This window comes from Clarias gariepinus, chromosome 13 (assembly GCF_024256425.1).
Source record: "Clarias gariepinus isolate MV-2021 ecotype Netherlands chromosome 13, CGAR_prim_01v2, whole genome shotgun sequence".
Taxonomy (NCBI): Eukaryota; Metazoa; Chordata; class Actinopteri; order Siluriformes; family Clariidae; genus Clarias; species Clarias gariepinus.
Genome location: NC_071112.1, coordinates 31,527,624 through 31,548,876, shown reverse-complemented (window position 1 = coordinate 31,548,876; position 21,253 = coordinate 31,527,624). Strand labels below are relative to the sequence as shown.

General features: G+C 42.5%; 1 protein-coding gene across 1 annotated transcript in view; it reads left to right on the top strand.

The window, feature by feature from the left end:
* The window catches only part of pacrg (PARK2 co-regulated), a 129,766-nt gene that overhangs the window by 13,490 nt on the left and 95,023 nt on the right, over positions 1 to 21,253 (top strand). Inside the window, exon 2 of the mRNA XM_053509372.1 lies at positions 10,180 to 10,314. Within this exon, the coding sequence (XP_053365347.1) occupies positions 10,180 to 10,314 (135 nt within the window). The remainder of the gene's footprint in view (positions 1 to 10,179; positions 10,315 to 21,253) is intronic.

The following is a 21,253-nucleotide window of genomic DNA, read 5'->3' as shown; positions in this document are numbered from 1 at the left end:
CACGCAGCTCTCAATCGATATCAGTTAATTACTCAGTGATTAAAGCCCCGAATGAACGGTTTTGTGACTCTTTCAGCCAGTTTGATTGATCAGGGTGATTGACAGGAGAGACATCGCCGGCCCAGATAAACTCCTCTACACAGTGTCTGGACACAGACCGGCGTTGGATCGTTGCTCTTTACAGACAGCCTGCTTAGGAAAGTACGATCGGACGGCCTTGTCGATAGCGGCTAGAGAGGGAGGCGGGCGCGAGGAGGATCAACATCTTGAAGATAAAGCTCCTCCTAATCAGTCCAGCCGAATGGGGGAAAATATCAATGTGGCTTTTCTGGGAAAAGGAGAACGCATCAGGAGCGGCTCTCGCAGTTTAAGAAGCAATTTCATTCATGAATTTTAGCTTCTCGGCGATGTCACAGGTTTTCAGAAGCGATAAAAGCGAGTGACGGGATAAAAGGGATTTTTACTCCACAGAGCGTCAGTGGATCGTACGGCGGCTTTATGAACGGAGGGTGTGGTGCACACATCGCTGATCGAGGAACGGCAGACGTGTGGCGCACAGCGGGGGGCCAGAAGTGGGAGAAAGCAGATCAATAGCCTTCACACACACACACACACACACACACACCGGTTTCCTCACGTCAATACACACAGAGGTGGTTATTGTCACTCTGTGGCCCCGAACATCAGTAAAAACCTACCTGACACAACGCTGACCTGACCTTTTGCCACGAGATCACAAAGATGCAACAAAAAACTAAAAATAAATAAAACAGGAGGAAAATCTAAAAAGCATTAACTCGAGTTAGTACAAAACTAAAGAACTAAAGCACCGCTGCATCGCTTGGTTTTTAGTGAAGATTAAGCAAGGTTTGTCCCTTTGTAACCAAAGTGATATAAATCCATTTTGGACCGAAGATGCTACGCTAAGATCGAATTAAAGATGTTTAATTAAAATAAGATAAAAAAATGTTTAGTTATGTCTCATGATTTATTTGTGTGGCAATTCTCCAGAATTAATATATTTTTCTTTTTTCTTTTTAAAATTAATTTATGTTTGCATTTAAGGTTGTAAAATGTTGCAGTTCCATTATGATCCTGCAGGTGGTGCACTCTAAACTATTCACACAGCACAGAATCCCATGTAACAGGAGCAAATTATTTGCTAACGGACAAAACATGGTGCTGGCGCTAAAAAGTGTCTCACTACGGTGAAAAAGTGAATTTTACAAGTTCTGTATACTCATAAAGAAATATGAATAATTTGCATTTTAAATGATTATTGTTTAAAGTGAGACAGTATAATGTTGAAAAATGGCCATTTTTGGGGTTCATATAAAACCATCTCTCCAAAATGGCTGAAGTTAGCAATTTAAATTTTTTAGGGAGATCGGTTCCATGTTGCCTAAACTTCAGAAGTAGCTTCTTTGGCCACACACACTTTCTGTATTATATGTACAACATAGAAAAAAATTACCAGCACCAACACTGTGTTCTGGCCGTGTAAGTGTTTAGAATTATTATCTCAGGATATTTCTGATGCCAACAGAATCGGAATACGAATCAACTCAGCACAGATGTACCGTGACGATCTCGTATCATGCGGTCTCTGGTGAAATTCAAATTAACATGCAAGCCATTCATTTTCCCGTGTAAGGTCGATCGCTGTATGTCTCTGTGCGCTGAGCGTTGGTCCACCCTGGAGTCCTCTTCCATCTCTCCCTACTTGTTCCGGCAGAGGAAAAAAAAAACCCAGCCGAGGTCAGACTCCATCGCAGTAACACTAAGTTCTGGGTTGGCCGTTCGAATGTGCTGTTCGTACAGAACCCCGCAGTGCCCCGTGCACTAATTAGCCCAGTTAATTATTTTAATTAATCTCAGTCCACGTTCTAACGACGTGTGGGCTGACCGCGGAGGTTTTCTCCTCGACCCATACCTCGTTACGCGTGCACTTTCTTCCGTTCAGGAGTGTGGAATAAAATAAGCGGTGGTTGTGTGAGATTTTAACGCCCTGAATAAAAACATCACTTATAAATATATCAAGATATTAATCTGTTAAAAATGTAGCTAGGCTGGAAACCATGTAGACTTAATAGACTGAAGTCTGTCTGTCCACTTGTGCTTCGTGTATCAGCCGTACTGATCTTTCTCTCTCACTTTATCCTCGGGTCTTTCACCATGTCGTAAACCTCTCTGTCTCTCTTTCTATTACAGACAAACTAAACTGTGCTAGACTCCACCAGCACACTCCTGCTTTCTATCTGTATATTACCCCGTCTCCCCGTTTGTCCTAGGGGTCTTTCAGAGGTCTCTCCTGTCTCTCTTTCTCTCTCTCTCTCTGCTTGTGCTGTGTCTCAGTTCAACATTTTAAGACACACTCTAAAAAAATGGTCGTCTGTCTGCCCTCTTCAGCATACAGTGAAACCTCGGATTGTGAGTAACACGCTTTGCGAGTGATTTTTAATACACTTTGACTTGAAAAACAAGCAAGTCTTGGTTTACAAGTACAGAGTATCATGTATCATGCATGTCACGTCACGTCACGTGATAACAACTGAGTCAGCGGTTTTTCTCTCTCTTGTGCTGCGGAATTGTGGGTAATCGTCTCCCCTGCTGGGTCTTAGTGCCCGTCTCTTACTGGTATAATCAACATCTGTGTACTGTTTACTATAACACTGTGACCGTGTGTGTGTGTGTGTAAAACATATTTTATTTTGTGTCTGTATGCTTGTGTGTACAGCTCAGGTGTAAAGCAAAAGCAAGTCTTTTTAGAGATGGTAAAGATCTATTTTCTCTCTCTGAATCAGCTGCTCTTCGTGTCTGTGTGCGTGCATGTCATTGGACACTGTGCCAGTATGTGTGTAAGTGTATGTGTGAGTACATAAAAACGTGAGGGGGAAAAAACCCATTGCCTGTTTTTTTTGTCCAATTAGATTCCTCCTATTGTGACATCATGTAGGAATAGAGCGCCATCCTCGGCTTGAACTGTTCTGAGGGGCGTGGCCCAGCAGTAGCTCATTTACATAGAAACTGTGAGCCCTACTATCTATGGTATGTTTGCACTTGAGGTTGTAAAATTTTGCCGTGCATCTAAACAATTTACACAGCAATGAATCCCACACGGGTGATACGGTGACGTAGTGATTAGCACAGTCGCCTCGCACCTCCAGGGTCCAAGTTTGATTCTCGCCTCGGGGTCTGTGTGTGATGTTCCCCTTTGCGCTTAGCGGGTTTCCTCCGGGTTCTCCGGTTTCCTCCCACAGTCCAAACACATACAGATTAGACTAAATGACATGCAATAGATGGGTGTACCCCTCCTGTACACAGGATAAAGCCTTATAGATGATGAGCGACAAAATTAAATGTAGTAGGAAATTATTCTGAAAAATTTAGGGAAAAATCTTAAATCGAATCGACGCCTACACTAGGTCTCATCATAATATCGCATTAGTGATCCCCGTCCCTAAGTTTAAACTTTTTACAACCTCACAAGCATTTTTATTTTGCTCCATTTTTAAGGCCATAAAATAAAATAAAACCCAACTTGTTCCACTTGAATCATAAAGCACTCCGTCTTGTGCCGTAACGCTGTAACTGAAACTGGAGACTCCTTCCCAACAAACGCTGCACAGACATTTGGACGAGCGCGAGACGTGAATTATCCTCAGCGCTAACCTCAGAGCTGACTGTTACAGTGAATTAATCGACACCTTCGATGCCAGTGTGATCGTACTTCATTAGCGAAACACCGGCAGCTGGTGGGAACGCATGCTAGCAACTAGCGTGGCGGAAAACGACTGACTGACACGAGGCGAGAAGTCAGACGGAGAACCCTGTGTAGAGCGCGAAACATAGACGGAACGTCGTGTTGTGTAGCGATGAGGCACGGCGCAGTGTTGCGTACGCTCCGGAGCGTTCAGAGGAAAAGGACCCGTGAGGGGGCGGGATAAGAGCAGCAGGGCGAGGGGCGGAGCTTCACACCCGGTCCTCTCCTGTTCCTCTCTTAACTTCGTGTCCCCTGCCGCTTCACTCTCTGAGAGATTCATTCACAGAGCAGAGTGTTGTTGTAGTGTGTGTGTGTGTGTGTGTGTGTGTGTGTGTGAGGGAACGAGACGCAAGAGTACTGTGCCACCTGTTTTGTCATTGTGTTTGCGCAGCAGTGCAGCACAGAAGAAGCACTTTCGAGTGGCTGAAAATCAGGACAACCTCTGTGAGAAACAGATGACACGTTTTTTTCTCTCTCTCTCACACACACACATGCACACACACGCCGCACACACACATGTACGTACTGTATGTGTGTCCCTGCCTGGTTCAGTGTTTATAAATCAGAAGGTTTGTCTGTTCTCTGCGTGCTCAGCTCTCCTGTCTGCATTTACTTACTCCCCTGCTGCTCCTGTAACACTCACACTCACACTTACACACACGCACGCACACACACACACGCACAAACACACACATACTCACACACACGCACACATATGCACACATATACACACACTCATACGCACACACTCACACACTCATACGCACACATACACACTTTTAAGGGTAGTAGAGGAGAATGAGGTGTCAGAAAGAGAATGGGAGAGTTTGATTTAGCGTGGGTTCACTCTGTTTCTAATCCAGAGCAACTCTCTGATTTAAAGCATTATCCCTGCACGAGCTCACACATTTGACCTTTTTGCCTGTAATTTCCCTCCTGATGTGTGTGTGTGTGTGTGTGTGTGGATGAGGAAGCAACAAGATTTACAGCCCACACCCTTCTGAACAGATTTGATTGCAACACTGTTGAAAAAGCAAAAACACTCTTTATCGTTCAGGGAGAGAAAGTTAACGTGTGTGTGTGTGTGTGTGTGTTTGTCTTTTTTTTTTTTTTTTACACCAAGGAGACATTACAAAATTTATGCCTTAAACTAAAATATAGAATATAATATATTAATAAAATTTATATTCAATAAAAATTAAATAAATAAATAATTAATAATAAAAACAATAATAAATAATAAAAAATAAATATCAAAATCAAATAAAAAATATATTAACTAAAAATTTAATAAATAACAAAATTAAAGATATAAACAATAATAAATAATAATAAAAATCTAAATAAAATAAAAAATATATATAATGAAAAATGTAATAATAATAATAATAATAATAATCATTAAATAATGAAAACAATAATACATAATAAAAAACAAATATCAAAATCAAATTAAAAAAATATATATAATAAAAAAGAAATTAATAAAAAATAAATAAATAAAAACAATAATTAATAGTAAAAAATAAATATAAAAATCAAATAAATATATATAAAATAAAAATGAAATGAATAAAAACAATAAATAAACGCAATAATAAATAATTTAAATAACTTTAAAAAATTAAAATAAAATGTAATAAAAAATATATATATTATTTTATGTATATATAAATTATTATATAATATATTAATAGTATTTTGTCCTTATTCTAAAGGCATTTAAATCAAACTGGGACTTTTAATAACACTACAGAATAACAGAACACAGTTCTGTGACTTAAAACTCTATTTATGTCTCTATATAATCCCGATACACTAATGCACTTATCCCGGTGTTTCACTAGTGCTTGGACCCATCAAGGTAAAAAGTTTTCTGTAACGCTGGCCTCCCAGGAACTCCTTTAACGGCTTTTCTCAAACATGTTGAGATGGCTCGGAGTGAGATCAGGACCGTACGGGGGACGTGGCGATAACTCCCAGCCGAGTTCTTGTAACGCCGCGGCGAACGAGTGTGTGTCCAGTTCACACAGACTTTTCCTTCCAAAGATCAGGCGCTCAAAAACGACTGCACCTCGGGCCGGGATCGTCATTCATGGATGTACGGTCTCTTTAAAACGTTCGACCGTTCAAATGTTTTCCTGAGGCCGAGAGTCTCAGTTTTCTGTAACTGTCTCTAAATGTTTCATGCCTTCCTTCACCAGAAACCTCATCACTTCATCAAGTCCCGGTTTGACTTGAACAGTAGAACAGTATACGTGGGATATCTGGGTTTGTTCTGTACACGTGACGTGACTCAGGGTTTACTTACGACTGAGTGCAACATTCACTAGATGGCATGTCAGAGTTCAAACATTTCTGTCCATTAATTTTTCTTTTCTTTTCTTTCTTTTTTCGAGGATGAACTATAAAACTTTTAGCAATTTCATGCACAGTGGTGTTAAACACAGTGACAAGCTCTGGTTCTCTCTGAGGGCATGAGCTCTTTTCTTCAAATCTAAAACCTAGGTCTTGCATTCAAATCTAAAAACTTTTTTTTTATTTGTAAAATCTGGTAGGTTTGATTGTTGTGAACAGTCTGCATCGTGCCTGAGCGTGGATCAGCGTCCCGTGTTTACACACTCCCATACACTAGATGGCAGTATGCACATAATCTATCACCTAGTTTGTCTATATGCTGCTAAACACAAAAAAAAAATGAAAAGACAAGTAAGTCAAGGTTTGTGTCATGACTAGTTTTGTTCTGCCTTCCTGCTTCATCAGGTGCGTGACGACGAGACGCCCATTTTCGCGTTCGCGGCTTTCGCAGCCGATTCAAGCATTTTCCTTTCAGGTGAACTAGAACACGGTGCGAATCCGGCTTAAAACCCGAAGCGCGAATGGCGACGTCGTTGTTCTCTTTTTCTTTTAGCGTTCATAGGCAGGTCTACAAACTGATTAGCTCCGTACTGCCACCTAGTGGATCGGAATGTGTATGTGCGCAAGTCCTCTCGGGTACGGACCAATATTAGGAAAGTGAAAGCTGACTAGCGAGGAGGGGGAGGGGCCGGCGCATCACAATGGATTTCCTAAAGTCGTTAAAAAAAGCAGTCAATCAAGACTGTGTGTGAAAGCTCATGCTTTTGTTGTCGTGTTGAATAAAGCGGAATTGCTTCGGCCTCATCTGGGAAAAAAGAAGAACAATACAAAGCGTGAGGGATCATTCAAGGGTTTCGAACTTTACCCAGAGCTTGATTAACGAACATGGGACGCCCTACGCTAACTCGTCCCAGTTCTGATTTATTAAACCAGAATCGGTTTCGCGATTAAAGACGCAGCTAGCGGCAGTGCTTACGCGCTAGTGTGTGTGTGTGTGTGTGTGAGAATACCTGAAATTCACATGCTGACACTTGGCTTGCTCTGTTTTGACGGGTAGGCCCTGAGTAAATCCTTAGGGCAAACAACCTGCCTTTCAGAAAAGAGTGCGTGTGTGTGAGTGTGTGTGTGTGTGTGTGTGTGTGTGCCTGCATCTGTGTGTGAATGCCCTATGAATAAAGAGAGGTAATTGGGTTGCTTGTGGCGATGCTCAGCCTGACCTTATCAGAGCAGCCTGAGCCGATAACCAGGGTGAGTCACCAGCACCACACACACACACACACACACACACACACACACATATGCAGTGACTAAACATTTTGATAATCACTCAGCTGCAAATATAAGAGCGATATGGAGCTTGACAGTTAGTTAGAAAGGTTAAAACACAGGCAGGGATGGAGAGAGAGAGAGAGAGAGAGGAAAAGAGAAGGGGAAAAACAGATGGAAGGTGGAAATAAAGAGAGAGAGAGAGTGAGTGAAAGAGAAAGGTTTTGCCACTTCTGCTGCTTCAACAAACAGGTAATGCGTCCTGCAGCTCATCCACTCCAGCGGCAGGCATGAAATGAATTTTAAAGCGAGAGCGAGTGAGAGATGGAGCGATAGAAAGAGGGACGGTTTGGAAAGGAAGCGCAAAACGAGGTTACAAATGGAAATGCGGACCACCTCAGCCGGCATCAGTGAGCATCCATCAGCGGCTCTCAGTCAGACGTACAGCTGAGAGGTTCCTCGAACACCAGGAAAGAGACTCCAGAAGGATCAGGTTTCAGGTTAATGCGCTCCTTATTGCAATCACCGAGCTGATTAATCAGATGACGCGGATTCGATTTCAAGAACAGCAGCTCCGAAAGGTGTTCGTGTTAAAGCGCTCGTGCTAACATGGTTGTTGTGTCTAATCCTTTGAACTGAGCTTCTGCGTGAAATACACGTCTATAACGTTTCCTGAAAGGAAACAGTTATTTATCATTTATGGAAGGAGTCTCCAGTGTCAGAGAAAGCGTTCAAGTCAAACCGGGACAAACCAGGATGGAATTTCTGGTGATTGAAGACGTAAAACAGGTGATTGACACGTCAGACTAAAACATTTAAAGAAGGCCATACGTCCGTGGCTCGGAGCTCATTGCAGTCATGAAACATTCAGGGAGTGGAACGCCTGATTTTTGAAAATCCACTGATAACGCTGACTTGCATAAAAAAGAGACAAATCTGTCTGTGGGAACCGTACACACAATCATTCCTCAACACCACTAACTGGTGTTACTGGGAGTTCCCGGAAGGCCAGAGTCTTACACGTAGAACAGGCAGAGTCTGTCTTCCTTGATGGGTCCAAGCACTAGTAAAACACTGCGCATTAGTTTAGCATCAAATGTCCCGCTTTGACTTGAACACCCATCGTCCATTAAGTCAGGTTAATGTGTGCTGTAGTTTAACAGAAATTTAAACACTTGAGAGGCTCTTAGAGGAGAAGAAAATCACCTTCAGGATGGTAACAGTAAGCGAGCGTTGTGTCAGGAGGCGTAGAATTGATTTTCTTTTTAAAGGGTACAATATTATACTCTTTCTTCATCAAGTTAACGCAGGTCATCCTCCAAAGTGTGAAAAGTCCGAAATATCTCTCAGATAATAAGCTCAGAGTTCTTCCAATCTCAGATTCCCTCTGTTTCACTCCCCTTCCGAACCTGCTGTTTCTGTGTCTATGTAAATGAGCTGCAGTGAAGCCACACCCCTGTAGAGAAGTGCAGAGCTGAGCAAGGTGTCCAGGGAGGGGGTCGTGTCTAATGTGAGATTACATTAGGAGGAAAGTCGATTTGGTTTGTTCGAAAAACTAAAAATAGAAAATTATTTCAGGCCACAAATTTTAATTGAATAGGCTAAGTGATGTTTCTAAAGTGCTGATACTGAGCACAGAACGTTGTACTGTACTGTTTGGATCACTCTGCTTTAAAATTCGACTTCTAGCAATATTCCGTTTTATAAAATACGTCATAAGACTTACTGTCATTAGGTGAATGTGTCGCCTAGCAACAAGCAACGCCTAATCCAACCCTGGAATCTTCAGGTCTTTAGCGAAGCAAAAATAGACCATCGTAACAACGCCGCTTTATCGCTCGTCAAGTGAGATTAATTAAGCTCTTAATTAATAACATTAACTAACATCTTATTAAGCAGCTACTGTAGCATCACCTCAAGTGATCAGGTGGCATACGTGAGGAATAGAGCCATAAACACCCTGGGTACCATGACGACATCGAACACACAATTTAGTACAAAAATCTGTTTTTTTGTGACTAATGAGTCTGGGGTCAAAGTGCATCACTCAAAAATAGCGCCTGTACCCTGCCCGTGCATGTGAGGTCCAGTCCAGGACTCTTGGATAGGAAACAGCACTGAGTGTGTGTGTGTAAGTATGTCTGTGTGTGTGTGTGTGTGTGTGTGTGTGTGTGTGTGTATAACACATTCCACACTACAATAGCAAAGCTTGCAGCAATGCCTTGGGCTACTCAAGTCTGTCGGCGTAGAACACACTATGAGTGTGTGTGTGTGTGTGTGTGTGTGTGTTCTGACAGCCGGAGTAGACTCCTTCAGCAGTGATAGCATCACGTTCTGTAATGACTGTGGATATTGCCTTTGGAGCTCCTACACAGGTAGTCGGGAGGAATTGTGCCCTGCAGCTCTGCAGTGTAGTGGGTTAAGTGTAACGCGTCCATCTCCATTCCCATGATGGAGTCCGAGCCTGAGCACAAACTTACACACACTCGCGTTGTTGTCCGGGCCATACCGCGTATTATATCATAGGCGGCGAACAAAAACAAATTCTATCAATCTGTAAATATGTGTTAATTTTATTATAGTGCAGAGTCGCACACTAGACATAAACACCATCTCGTCTATGCATGTTCACGTTTAGGGTTTAAAGGGTCAATCTACAAATCGTTCACTTTTATGTCATTTATCCTAAAGTGTTATTTGTACTTTGATTTAACTCTGGTTTATGCATTTCAAGTTTTCCTTCAAAAGCGATGATATATTATGATGGATGTAATCGTTCCCCCTCTGCTCAGGTGGTGGGTCCTCCTTCAGCCGGAGCCTTCAGAGAGCGCCCAGCCAGACCCACATCTTTCCGAAAGTTCTACGAACGTGGAGATTTCCCCATCGCGCTGGAGCACGACACCAAGGGCAATCGCATCGCCTGGAAGGTACTGTGCTGTCTCGAGTCGAAAAATGCGACAGACCACAAGAAAAGTCAAAGTAGCTAGCCTTTTTTAAATTTAAGTTATATTGTTAAAATTAAGTTATGAGGAACCTCTCGAAGGCAGACACACACTACACACACTACCCATCCTATACACACTCACACACACACAAGCAAACAGACTACACACACTACCCATCCTACACAAACGATGAGCGGGCCCAAGCACTTGTGCCATTACGATCAACACTAAACCCACACGATCTCAAAACATTGAAGATGCAAAATTGCAAAAGAATTTTTCATTTTAAACAGTTCAGCCGTGATGACGCCTTAAACTCGTACTGAAAAGTGGCTAAGAACTTCCTGAGTGACATCATGTGACATCACATTAAGTGACATTAGCATCCGGGGCTTTGTGGAGGTCTTATCATGCTCAAAAGGCTTACGTGTCGTACATGTGTATGTTGAGCACAGCTGGCGAAGGCGAATGTGTTCGGGCCGATCATTGTTGAACTTAAATTCAACCAACCTAATGACAAAGTCGACCCAATATCCGTAATATTCCCAAATTATCATCACCACATTGTTTCAACAACCTAAAATTCCTTTTTCATTTGTAGATGCACTGATGGTGATACTCTGATACCTATAATGATGTTTGTTTGTATGTTTTTTGTTGTTACCTATTGGTCCTTTTGTGCCTGGGAAAATAAGATGTATTAATTATTTTAAAAAATGAATTTTAATTCTATTATGTAAATTTGCATATGAATCGATCAACAATTTAACCTTCTTTCATAAAGAGAAAATAATGTTTTAAAAACCCTTTGATGTCCTATAAAGTGTCTTATACAGAAGAACTTTTCAGTACTTACATACAGTAGCCCCCAAAAAACCCTCATAGTGAAACATACATGAATGTGAACAAACGTAAATGAATTAGCGATTAGAAATAATAAATCGCTCTTTTAGGAACTCCAAATGTCACTGGAACATGTCTTGACAAACTCCATATTTTCCAAACACAGGCATTGTGGGATTGAATCTTTTTCACGATAAGCTGATGCCAGTCAGGAAGGTGGAAATCGACGAGTACCAATGTACCGCTAATAAATCAGTGTGTCACCAATTAAAATCAATTTTGTCCAAAAAAACAACCAAACAAACAACTTTACCAGTGTTTTTATAACCAAAGCCTGTACAAACCCTGTTAAAACTTCTTTTTTTTTGTCAGAATGAATAAATTAATTACAAATTTGTTAAAATGCAAACGATCCTCGCCATCGAACACTGACCAGGATGGCGCGGCTGTAGTACCTGTGAACTCGTGCAGGTAACCCAGGCGTGCGTCAGGCTGCGTGAAGGAGCTCACATTGTTGAGACGAGGCGCGGAATTTACGGCTCTGGGGAACCAATCAGAAGGTTGTGTGTTCGAGTCCCGATCCCGCAAAGCCGACACGTTCGGTTACAGCGTCTGATGAATGACGGAAAGGGAATGTCAGACTGTAACATTTTGCTGTTTGCTGATGATGTCACGGTGTTTATTAAACAGATTTTATTAAACCTATAGCTGAGATTCATGAGCATTTATCACCCGAATAGTAACCGGAGCAAATAGCCGCGGGGACGAATGTCCTGGAACATTCCGTTTGAAAGAAAACAAAAGCACTGCGAGAACAACAGTGGGCTGTGTGCGTCTGTCTGTCTGTCTGTCGCAGCTTCTTCCTTTTCGGTAGTTCAGAGAGAGAGAAAGAGAAATCTTTTCTGAAGGTGAAGACATCCTGAAAGCCTCAGAATTAATAATTAAAAGCAATTCTTTTTTTTTTCTCTCCAATGAATCCACCTGCACTTTTTAAAAAAATAATGCAGTTCTCCTTTCCTTCGTTTCCTGGCACTTTTATGAGAACTGCTCGCAGCAGACAGTAAGCGTTGTATGAAATTGTTGCTGTCACATCGAATGCAGACGTTCTGCTCACTGATCTCACCGCCGCCGCCGCTTCCTCTGCCTCCGCTACCGGGACGCGTTCCCTCCAGCGCTCGCTCTTCTGCTTTCACTGTTCACATTGCAAATGAGCTTCAGAGATCACACCGTGTGTGTGTGTGTGTGTGTGTGTGTGTGTGTGTGTGTGCGTATGTTCGTGTGGGAACAAGACAGACTGATTAGGCCAAGAATGTTTGCAGTGCTGTGTTAGCAGTAAGTAACCTTCAGGGCGGCAGTTCACAATGAGGTTACAGGATCAATCAAGCTCAGGAAGAGTGTGTGTGTGTGTGTGTGTGTGTGTGTGTGTGAGAGAGAGAGAGAGAGAGAGAGAATGCCATCACGCACACATACACACACACCTGCACAGTGTAGGAACTACAGTATACAGTGCTGTGAAAAAGTATTTGCCCCCTCACACATCAGTGATGCAGATCATCAAGCAGATTTTAAAATGACACAAAGATAACCCGAGTAAATACAGTTTGCAATGTTTTTAAATGATGATTTCATTTTTAAGGGAGAAAAAAACTGTCCAGATCTATGTGAAAAAGTAATTGCCCCCTAAAACTAATAACTGGTTGTTTCAGCCTTGGTGGTAACAACTGCAATCAAGTGTTTGTGATACCTGGCCTGGCAGTGTGTCGTTCACATCGATGGGGAGGAATCATTTTGTAAAATTGTTTGAAGTCACACACACACACACACAGCATCAATATGAAAACAATATTTTATGATTTAGAGTTTAATGAGTTTAAATTTTGCATGAAATTTTAAGTTACATTCCACAATATTCAAATGTATTGACATGCACTGTACATACACACACACACACACACACACGGGCAAAAACTGTAACTGCGCCCAAGGACATGAATCTCACACGTGAAATGTAACCGTGTCGTCTCTGCTCCTTTAAATCGCGAGGGGAATCCCGGACGCCACTTCGTCTCAGAGCTGTTTTCCACTGTATTGGACTGTGAATGGTGAACTGTGACAGCTTTACAGGGCAGACGTTTTACATCATCATGATCTCGGACTGATGCATTGGAAGCGGCGAGCCCGACTCATTCCTCCCACACACACACACACACACACACTCACACACATACAATATACCAGACTTAAGATATTTTATACATTCACTTATACACTGAAAATTCAATTCAATTCAGTTCAATTTTATTTGTATAGTTCTTTTAACAGTTGACATTGTCGCAATGCAATCTTACGCAATCAAAAGAATTATTTAAGTTTGTATGAGATGTGAATGTGTATGAATCACAATGGTTAGATTGTCCCTGATGAACAAGCCGAGGGCGACAGCGACAAGGAAAAACTCCCTGAGATGGTAATAGGAAGAAACCTTGAGAGGAACCAGACTCAACAGGGAACCCATCCTCATCTGGGTGATAACGGATAGCAGGGATTGATCTGCACTCATACTGTGTGTTAGGAGGCTGGAAGTTCAGTATAACAGGAGATGTGGAGAAGTTCATATGGAGTCCAGTTGGTTATTGGAGGCTCAGGTAGAGTGTAGGAAACTCCAGTCACGAGTCCTCAGAGAAAATATTGTATGTAACTGTAAGTATTGGTATCTGAAGCACTGCAGGGTCTATTTTTTGTACAACACACATGAGCTACTCGAACCAGGAATAGACCCCGGTCCCTTTGCATCTGCGGAAATTCGTAACTTGAATGTTTGTAAGTCGGGGACTTCCTGTATACAGTACAGTGGTTAAGGTTTATGTAATTTCCATTCATGTTCTGTAGAATTTGTTTTTATGAATCCTATAGAACAGGGTTATGCTTCCTGTCTGTTGAAATAAATCTTTTTAGAAAAAAGCCTGTCATCTCTGCAGTTCGATGTTCTCGAATTTGTTGTCCAGGGAGCGAACATTCACCCGTCTAATGGACCGGATGGCCGGTGTGTGTAGTTTAGTCATCAGTCCAGTCCGTACGCCCCTTCACTTACCACCGCTCTTCAGTTTCCTCTCGCTCCACTTGCAGCCTGTGTGTCTCAGCCAGCCTGACTGCTGCAGCCGATTCGGGGACGGGCCGAGTCCCCGGAACTCCTCTCTTAAAGATTCTCTAGTGTAATTGTTGATACTTGGACCTTTAATTTCTTCATTTGCAAAACAGTCCTGCAGTCAGATTTTAGTATAAGACAAAACAAAAAACACCTCATACCGTTCTAACATCGTGGAACGACTTGTCCTTATGCAGATATCAGAAGATGGCTTCTCAAGATCCCCTGTAGTGATATGATACAGTATGTTCCAAGAGAAATTAGAATCCATTAAAAACAAAGCGACCATTTGTAAGTTCTCAGCTCAGACAAAAACAGCTCTACTTAAACTTGTGGATATTATTATATATTTATTTATTTGCCTGGCCACATTAAAGTGTAAATGATTCCTCGTGCTCCAAAACCACTCTGAGTCCTGGAATATGTCTGTTCCGTCAGAGAAGATAAAACCCTCCATAGATGTGATGACCTGGTGATTCAGTACATTCAGGTGGTCAGCTGACTTCATTTTATTGCCCCATAACGTTACTGAGTCTAGACCTGAGTAACTGATCAACCCCAGATCATAACACTGTCTCCAGAGGCTTGTACAGTGGACACTATGCATGATGGGAGCATCGCTTCATGTCCTTCCCTTCTCACCCTGACACGCCCATCACTCTGGAATAGGCTCAGTCTGGACTCATCAGGTCACATGACCTTTTTCCATCACTCCAAAGTCCAGACTTTATGATCCCTAACAAACTGAAACCTTTTTTCTGATGAGTTTCAATAACAAGTGGATTTATTATGGACACACAGCTGTTTAGTCCCAATCCCGTGACACTCTTACATTTACTATTAAACACAGCTCTGATTTCTACAGTCAGTTTTTTACAATGCAACTTTACTAAGTGTTTTAGTGTTTATCTCTATTCATGATTTATTCTCCCTTTCTCGACGTTGACACTTCAGCACTATGTGTTGGACAGCTCCTAACCCAATTCCAGTCACTTAAAATCTCCTTGATTATTTTCGATGCTTGATGCAGCCCCTTCTGAATTGGTCACACTCACACACACACACACACACACACACACACACACACACACACACACACAGAGGATCTTAAGTATTCATCTTTCATCTTCTCACCTTCTCCTCTAATTTCTTCCTAAGTATAATAGTTCTTTATGAAGATGAATGTTATAAATTACACCGCTTCTACATTTCAACCAGGACATAACTCCCTGCGTGTGTGTGTGTGTGTGTGTGTGTGTGTGTGTGCAGTAGGTGAATGAGGCATAGTGGGTGTTTAAATGTCAAGGGCAGTGTGTGTGTGTGTGTGTGTGTGTGTGTGTGTGAGAGAGAGAGAGAGAGAGGGAGCAGGGGGATATGGAGTACCTGACGGGCAAGAGGCATATTTTTAGCTTCTGTGAGAGCTTTAATACTCGGCTCTTAGCTGGAGTGCTGGGTTGCGTGTGTGTTCAACACGAGTGTGTATGTACGAGGAGCATATGCAGCAAGCTGATAAGACTGAGCTCAGGTGTGTGTAAGTGTGCCGGTCGTGGTCCTGCTGTTATTTCTAAAGAGACAGAGTGTGTGTGTATGTGAGAGAGAGAGAGACTAGGAAGACAGGTTAATGGTGGGGTGGGTTGGGGGACAATTTCCTCACCAGGGGGGAATCCGAAAGTGTGAAGCAAAAAAAAAAAAAGGAATGGAAATTTGCCTGATGCTTCATTTCTGGTCCAACACAAGAAATCCCACTTAAAAAAAATAATAAAACATAAAAAAAGACAGAAGCCATTTTCATGCATTAATTCTAGATTTGAAAGAGCAGCCCTTTGGTGTTGGAGTCCCGGCCCGCACTCCTCAGCAGCCCCGGCTCGTCTCTTTGACTTTTTTTTTTCCCCCTTCGATTGTTTGACCTCTTGACTTCTCCTCTCCGACTTTGCTTTTGTGCCACTGAATTAAATCGAAGGCGCATTTCATAAGTCTGTCGATGCAAACCTAATTCGCAGCCTTGAACCTCTCCCCATAGGCCGCTTCGGGACGGGCGGGCGCATGGATGGATGGATGGATGGATCCGAGGGTCCGCGGGGACTATGGGTGGCGATCAATTAATCTGATCAAGTGCTTTAGGAAATGAAGAGTATGAGCGCTCCACAGAGACACGCATCCATCTTGTCTACCAGATTGAATTATTCCAGGAGCAGGAGGGAGGAATGTGGCGGCGGTGATACAAAGAGCCCTGGGATTATGTATGTATGTGTAGTTTTGTGTGCGTGTGCATGTGTGTGTGTGTGTGTGTGTTACTCCTAAGTGCAGGCCATTGCAGACACAGCACTCAAGGAAAGTGATTTTCCTTAGCCATGTGCCTGCTTTTCTTTTTTTTTTCTCAATTGGCTTTTCTCCAGCTTTAGACGCCTTGCTTTTAATACTGGCACCGACCCCGACCCCGTAGCGCTCCTCTCCCACCCAAACACACGGAGCGTTAACGCTTTAAGTCCTGTATCCATGGGAAATCGGTTTCCAAACAGCTTATATTTTGTATTGAGCTCCTCTGGGAGGCGCCGCTGTGCTCCACATCCAGCTGTGTGTGTGTGTGTGTGCAGCCTGATGTTTGACCCAGCTAAAGGTTAACGCTTCATTAAGACGGCGGTGCAGATGCAGGGCACCGAGTACAGAGGCAGAGCCGCACACGTCTTATCTCACAGACGGGGGAGAGTACACTTTCTCTCCTGGGACGGAAATAAAGCCGCTGAGAGAAGAAGAAATAAATAAAACGAGGGGGTGATGGGAGCCCGCTCTCTAGGGCTCGGCGAGGACAGGAGCAGCGCTGGAAATATGACACACGCACAATGCACCATGTGGTTAAGCCACACGCCGTCCTCCAGGGAGATGGACCTACATCCGTGAGCGATGGCCGCTCTTCGTCCTCATCCCCGTCTCCCGGATTCCAAGCACGAGAAAGAAAAGGGAAAAAAACAGCACTAAAAAAAATAAAGTTTTTACTGCAATCCTTTTGTTAATTTAACCCGCGGCCTATTAGTCGAGACGCGAGGTATCGATCGGCTAATGCAAGTTCACCGCCGGTCCCGTCCAGCCTAATGAGCAGTAATGGTTCCAGCATGGCCTCGTGGTTAATGCGCACCGCCGTTCAAATGATGACACACTGCTGCCAGGCGAAAGCCGATGAATCTTCATCTTTCATCTTTGTCTTTTTTTTTTTGGGTGGAATAAATCTTAAATTAAGATAAAACGATAGTCTTGAAAAGTGAGTCCAGTCATTGTGATGTTTCTCTCCATGTGTGCACACGACACGATCCAGTTGCTGCCAGTTGTTTTAAAGCTTTCTGTAATTAATCATTGAGAGCAGAGAGATACTAAGTGTACGATGGATGTGGGGGGCGTTTACTTTGTATTCAGGTTTCTGATGTGTAGGCAGAAGGTTTCGGCAGCCATGGTACATCGGTCCACCATCTTTTGTTTGTTTGTTCGATGTATTTATTAAAGCATCAGTATCAAACTAATAATTAAGCCTCATCACACTCGAGGTCGTGATGTTGTACTGAATATCAGCACGGCTGTGATGCTGCCACAAGTACTGAAAAGATGACAGCCGTGCTGATATTTGGTACAACAGGACGACCTCGAGTGTGATATTGCTTTTATGCAACAGTTCCACAAACACCATTTATTATGAACAGATCATGATTTGTTTCTTTATTTAATTAGTCATTTTGCTCCGCCCATACATATCCCTCCCCGCCGGGCGGAGCTGGTGCCCGACCGTTAGCAAGTAACAGTTAGCATAATTAACAGGAGGTGAGAGTGGTGTTAAACTCTTAGTGGTACTCCGTAACCATAAGGTGAGGAGAATAAACCATGGAGGTGGTGGACAGTCCTGGGAAACTCACCAGATTTACCTTATATTTTCACTTACACTCCAGGTTCTGGGGTCAAATCCCAAATAGTGTTAAATGGAAAGCTAGTGCACTATGTAGGGTGTACAATCCCTTGTTCCACACTCCAAGTAGTGCCCTTGATCAGGGGTTAGAGAGGGTTTTGGGATTCAGCCTTGTGTTTAGGGCTGCAACAACTAATCGATAAAATCGATAATTATCGATAATGAAATTCGTTGTCAACGAATGCCGTTATCGATTAGTTGGGCTGCGCACGTTACTGAGAAGCGCGACCCCAAGATGCACAAATACACACAGCCGCTCGCGCAATGGAGGTTACAGAAGCGCCGGCAGGAAAAAGCGCGCGCCCTGAGTCCTCCAAGGTATGGGAGTGATTTACATTAAACGCCTCTAAGAAGACAGTAACCTGCACGCTATGCAAGACCGAGCTTTCACGGCATGTCATGCACGAACACTTAAAGAGAAAACGTGTTGGTGTTACGGATAGCGAAACGTCTGCAGGGTCGGTAAAAACTGTATCCCTTCATTGTGTAAAAGTTGTATAGTTTAAGTGCTTTTAGTTTAAACTGTTTGCTAACTTCGGGACAGTCGCGCTAGATCTGTTCACGTGCAACTCACTAGCATCACATTGCGCAATCACCTCATGAACAACAGTGATTAGTTAAATGCCGCTATTTTAGATTAGCTTAATTTACACTACAAAGTTAACTTGTAATTTACTGTGGTTTTACTTATGCATACATCATTTTATTATACAAAATTACATTATTTTAGCTGTTTATATCTTATCAACTGAATATATCAGTGTATTTTTTAAACTATATATATATACTGTATATATTATATACTACATTTCATTTAAGGTTTAAAATGTCCAAATTAAACATTATTAACTCTATATGTGGCTTTTGCATTTTTTAAAGTTTGTTTTTATACATAAATAATACCCTGATTTATGTTTTTTTTTTATAGTTATAAGCGAAGTATCAAATGAAAGAAGCGGTTAGGCTTTATCCGATTAATCGATTAATCGAAAATATAATCACCCAACTAATCGATTATCAAAATAATCGTTAGTTGCAGCCCTACTTGTGTTAGAAGCTGGTTAGCTTTGTAACGCAAGCTGCCTTTCGTCCAATCAGATTTCTCGGTCAGAACTAACTGTTGTTTAAAGTTTGTTTTATATCAGTTTGTTTTGGTCCTCTAGTGTGATTGGTCAAGCAGTGTTCTCAAAGTCTTTAGATCGGGACGTTTCAGTGTGTGAGCGTCTCTCTTCCCGTCTGTTTCCAGGTTGTACGATGTTGCTTAAACATATTTGCGGCTATTTGCCAAAAGGCAAAATGTCTTTAAAGGGTTTTAGGGGGAAAAGTGTGAGGAGGGAAGGTTTAGGTGTTGTGCTGGAAAATAGTTGTGTTAAGGTCCAGTGTGTAGGGGTACAATGTGCGGTATGTGCTGTATCAAAACGCTATTGATTGGCACGCACACTGCCAGCGGGCTACGGCTTTAAATGGAACCTTTAATTAACTAAATGGAGCAGTGGCAGCTGGGCACGAGAATAGGCAATGAGAGAGAGAGAGAGAGAGAGAGAGATTGATGGATAAGGTCTCCCTATGTGATTCTCTCTTTCTACGCTTCCTGTAGCCTCGGGGCTGTGTCCTCTTTATCACTATCTGGACCCCATGTCACTCACACACTTAGCCTGTGGAAAGATTCTCATTTTCTCTCACATTATTAGCCCTCTCTCTCTCTCTCTTTCTCTCTCTCTCTCTTCCTCCCCCTTTCTCGCTCCCTCTCTAGCGTTCTCGTTCCCGTCCTCTCATGCATTCTGTCAGAGGTTAATTGGTTTGGAAATGATTCCATTCATTCTGCACTGTAATGCTGTTATCTTGCTTTCGTGGGAAGAGAGAGAGAGAGAGAGAGAAAAAACGAGAATGAAGAAGTGCTCCACGCATGCACTTAAGCCTAATTTAAAAGAAAGCAAGTAAAAAAAATAGAAAGAAAGAAAGAAATCCAATTTAATTTGTCCTGACTCTACTCTTTTTTTTTTTTTTTTCCTTTTTTTTTTTAAGACAGACTTTGGCCAGGCCCTGTCCCCAGCAGTCTTAACTCTAAATTATGGCAAGATTTCATTACCTTGAAAGCTCCGCTCGCTGCCTCCCTCCCTCTTTCTGCCTTTTTCCTCCCCTCCATATTTTAAGCAGATAGACGGCACTAATGTCTTCCGTGTAAGCTGAAGGTCAGCGTGTTTGGATCGGGGAAGCAGTCAATGTTGTCTGTGATTAATGTGCTGCACAAAGTGCCTTGGAGTTACGTGGCAGCTTGATGGCTTTACAGCAAACACACACAGGCACGGACAAATACCGTAATGCACAAACAGATGGTACACAGCCAGGAACGAACAAACACACACACACACACACACACACACACACACACACACATACGGTCCAATACATGAAGTTGTTTTTCATTTCTTACACAAAGCTTCTCAGTTAATGATAATGATAAACAGTAAGAGTGCATCCATCCATCCATCCATCCATCCATCTAGGAACCTTTGTAGTCCAACTAGGGACCAATGGTGGCCATTGTATGTATTTACTCAGAGAAACATGCAAACTCCGCATGCACACAGACCCCGAGGTGGGAATGTATAACTCCAAACGCACCCTACATGCAAATCTTAGTCCCAAAGACACAAGATTCAAACCAAGTCTGTCATATCTGTGACTCGAGCTTCACTCGTCTGCAGGATTCCAGCGAACAGTACACCTGAGTGAGCAAAGGCTCCTGTGACAAGATTAGAGTCTTTAGATATGAGACTTAGAATTGAATGTGAGTGAATTCTACAAGAGTGACCCATGTCCTGCAAATACATGCAAAGAAGCCAAAATATAGTTGCAAAGCAACGATGAGCGGGCCCAAGCACCTGCACCATCATGGCCCGGGCATACCACTCAACCCGTGTGCTTATTGAGCATGTTAAAACATTCAAAAAGCTCCGGTTGATGGAAACAAAAAGCATCAC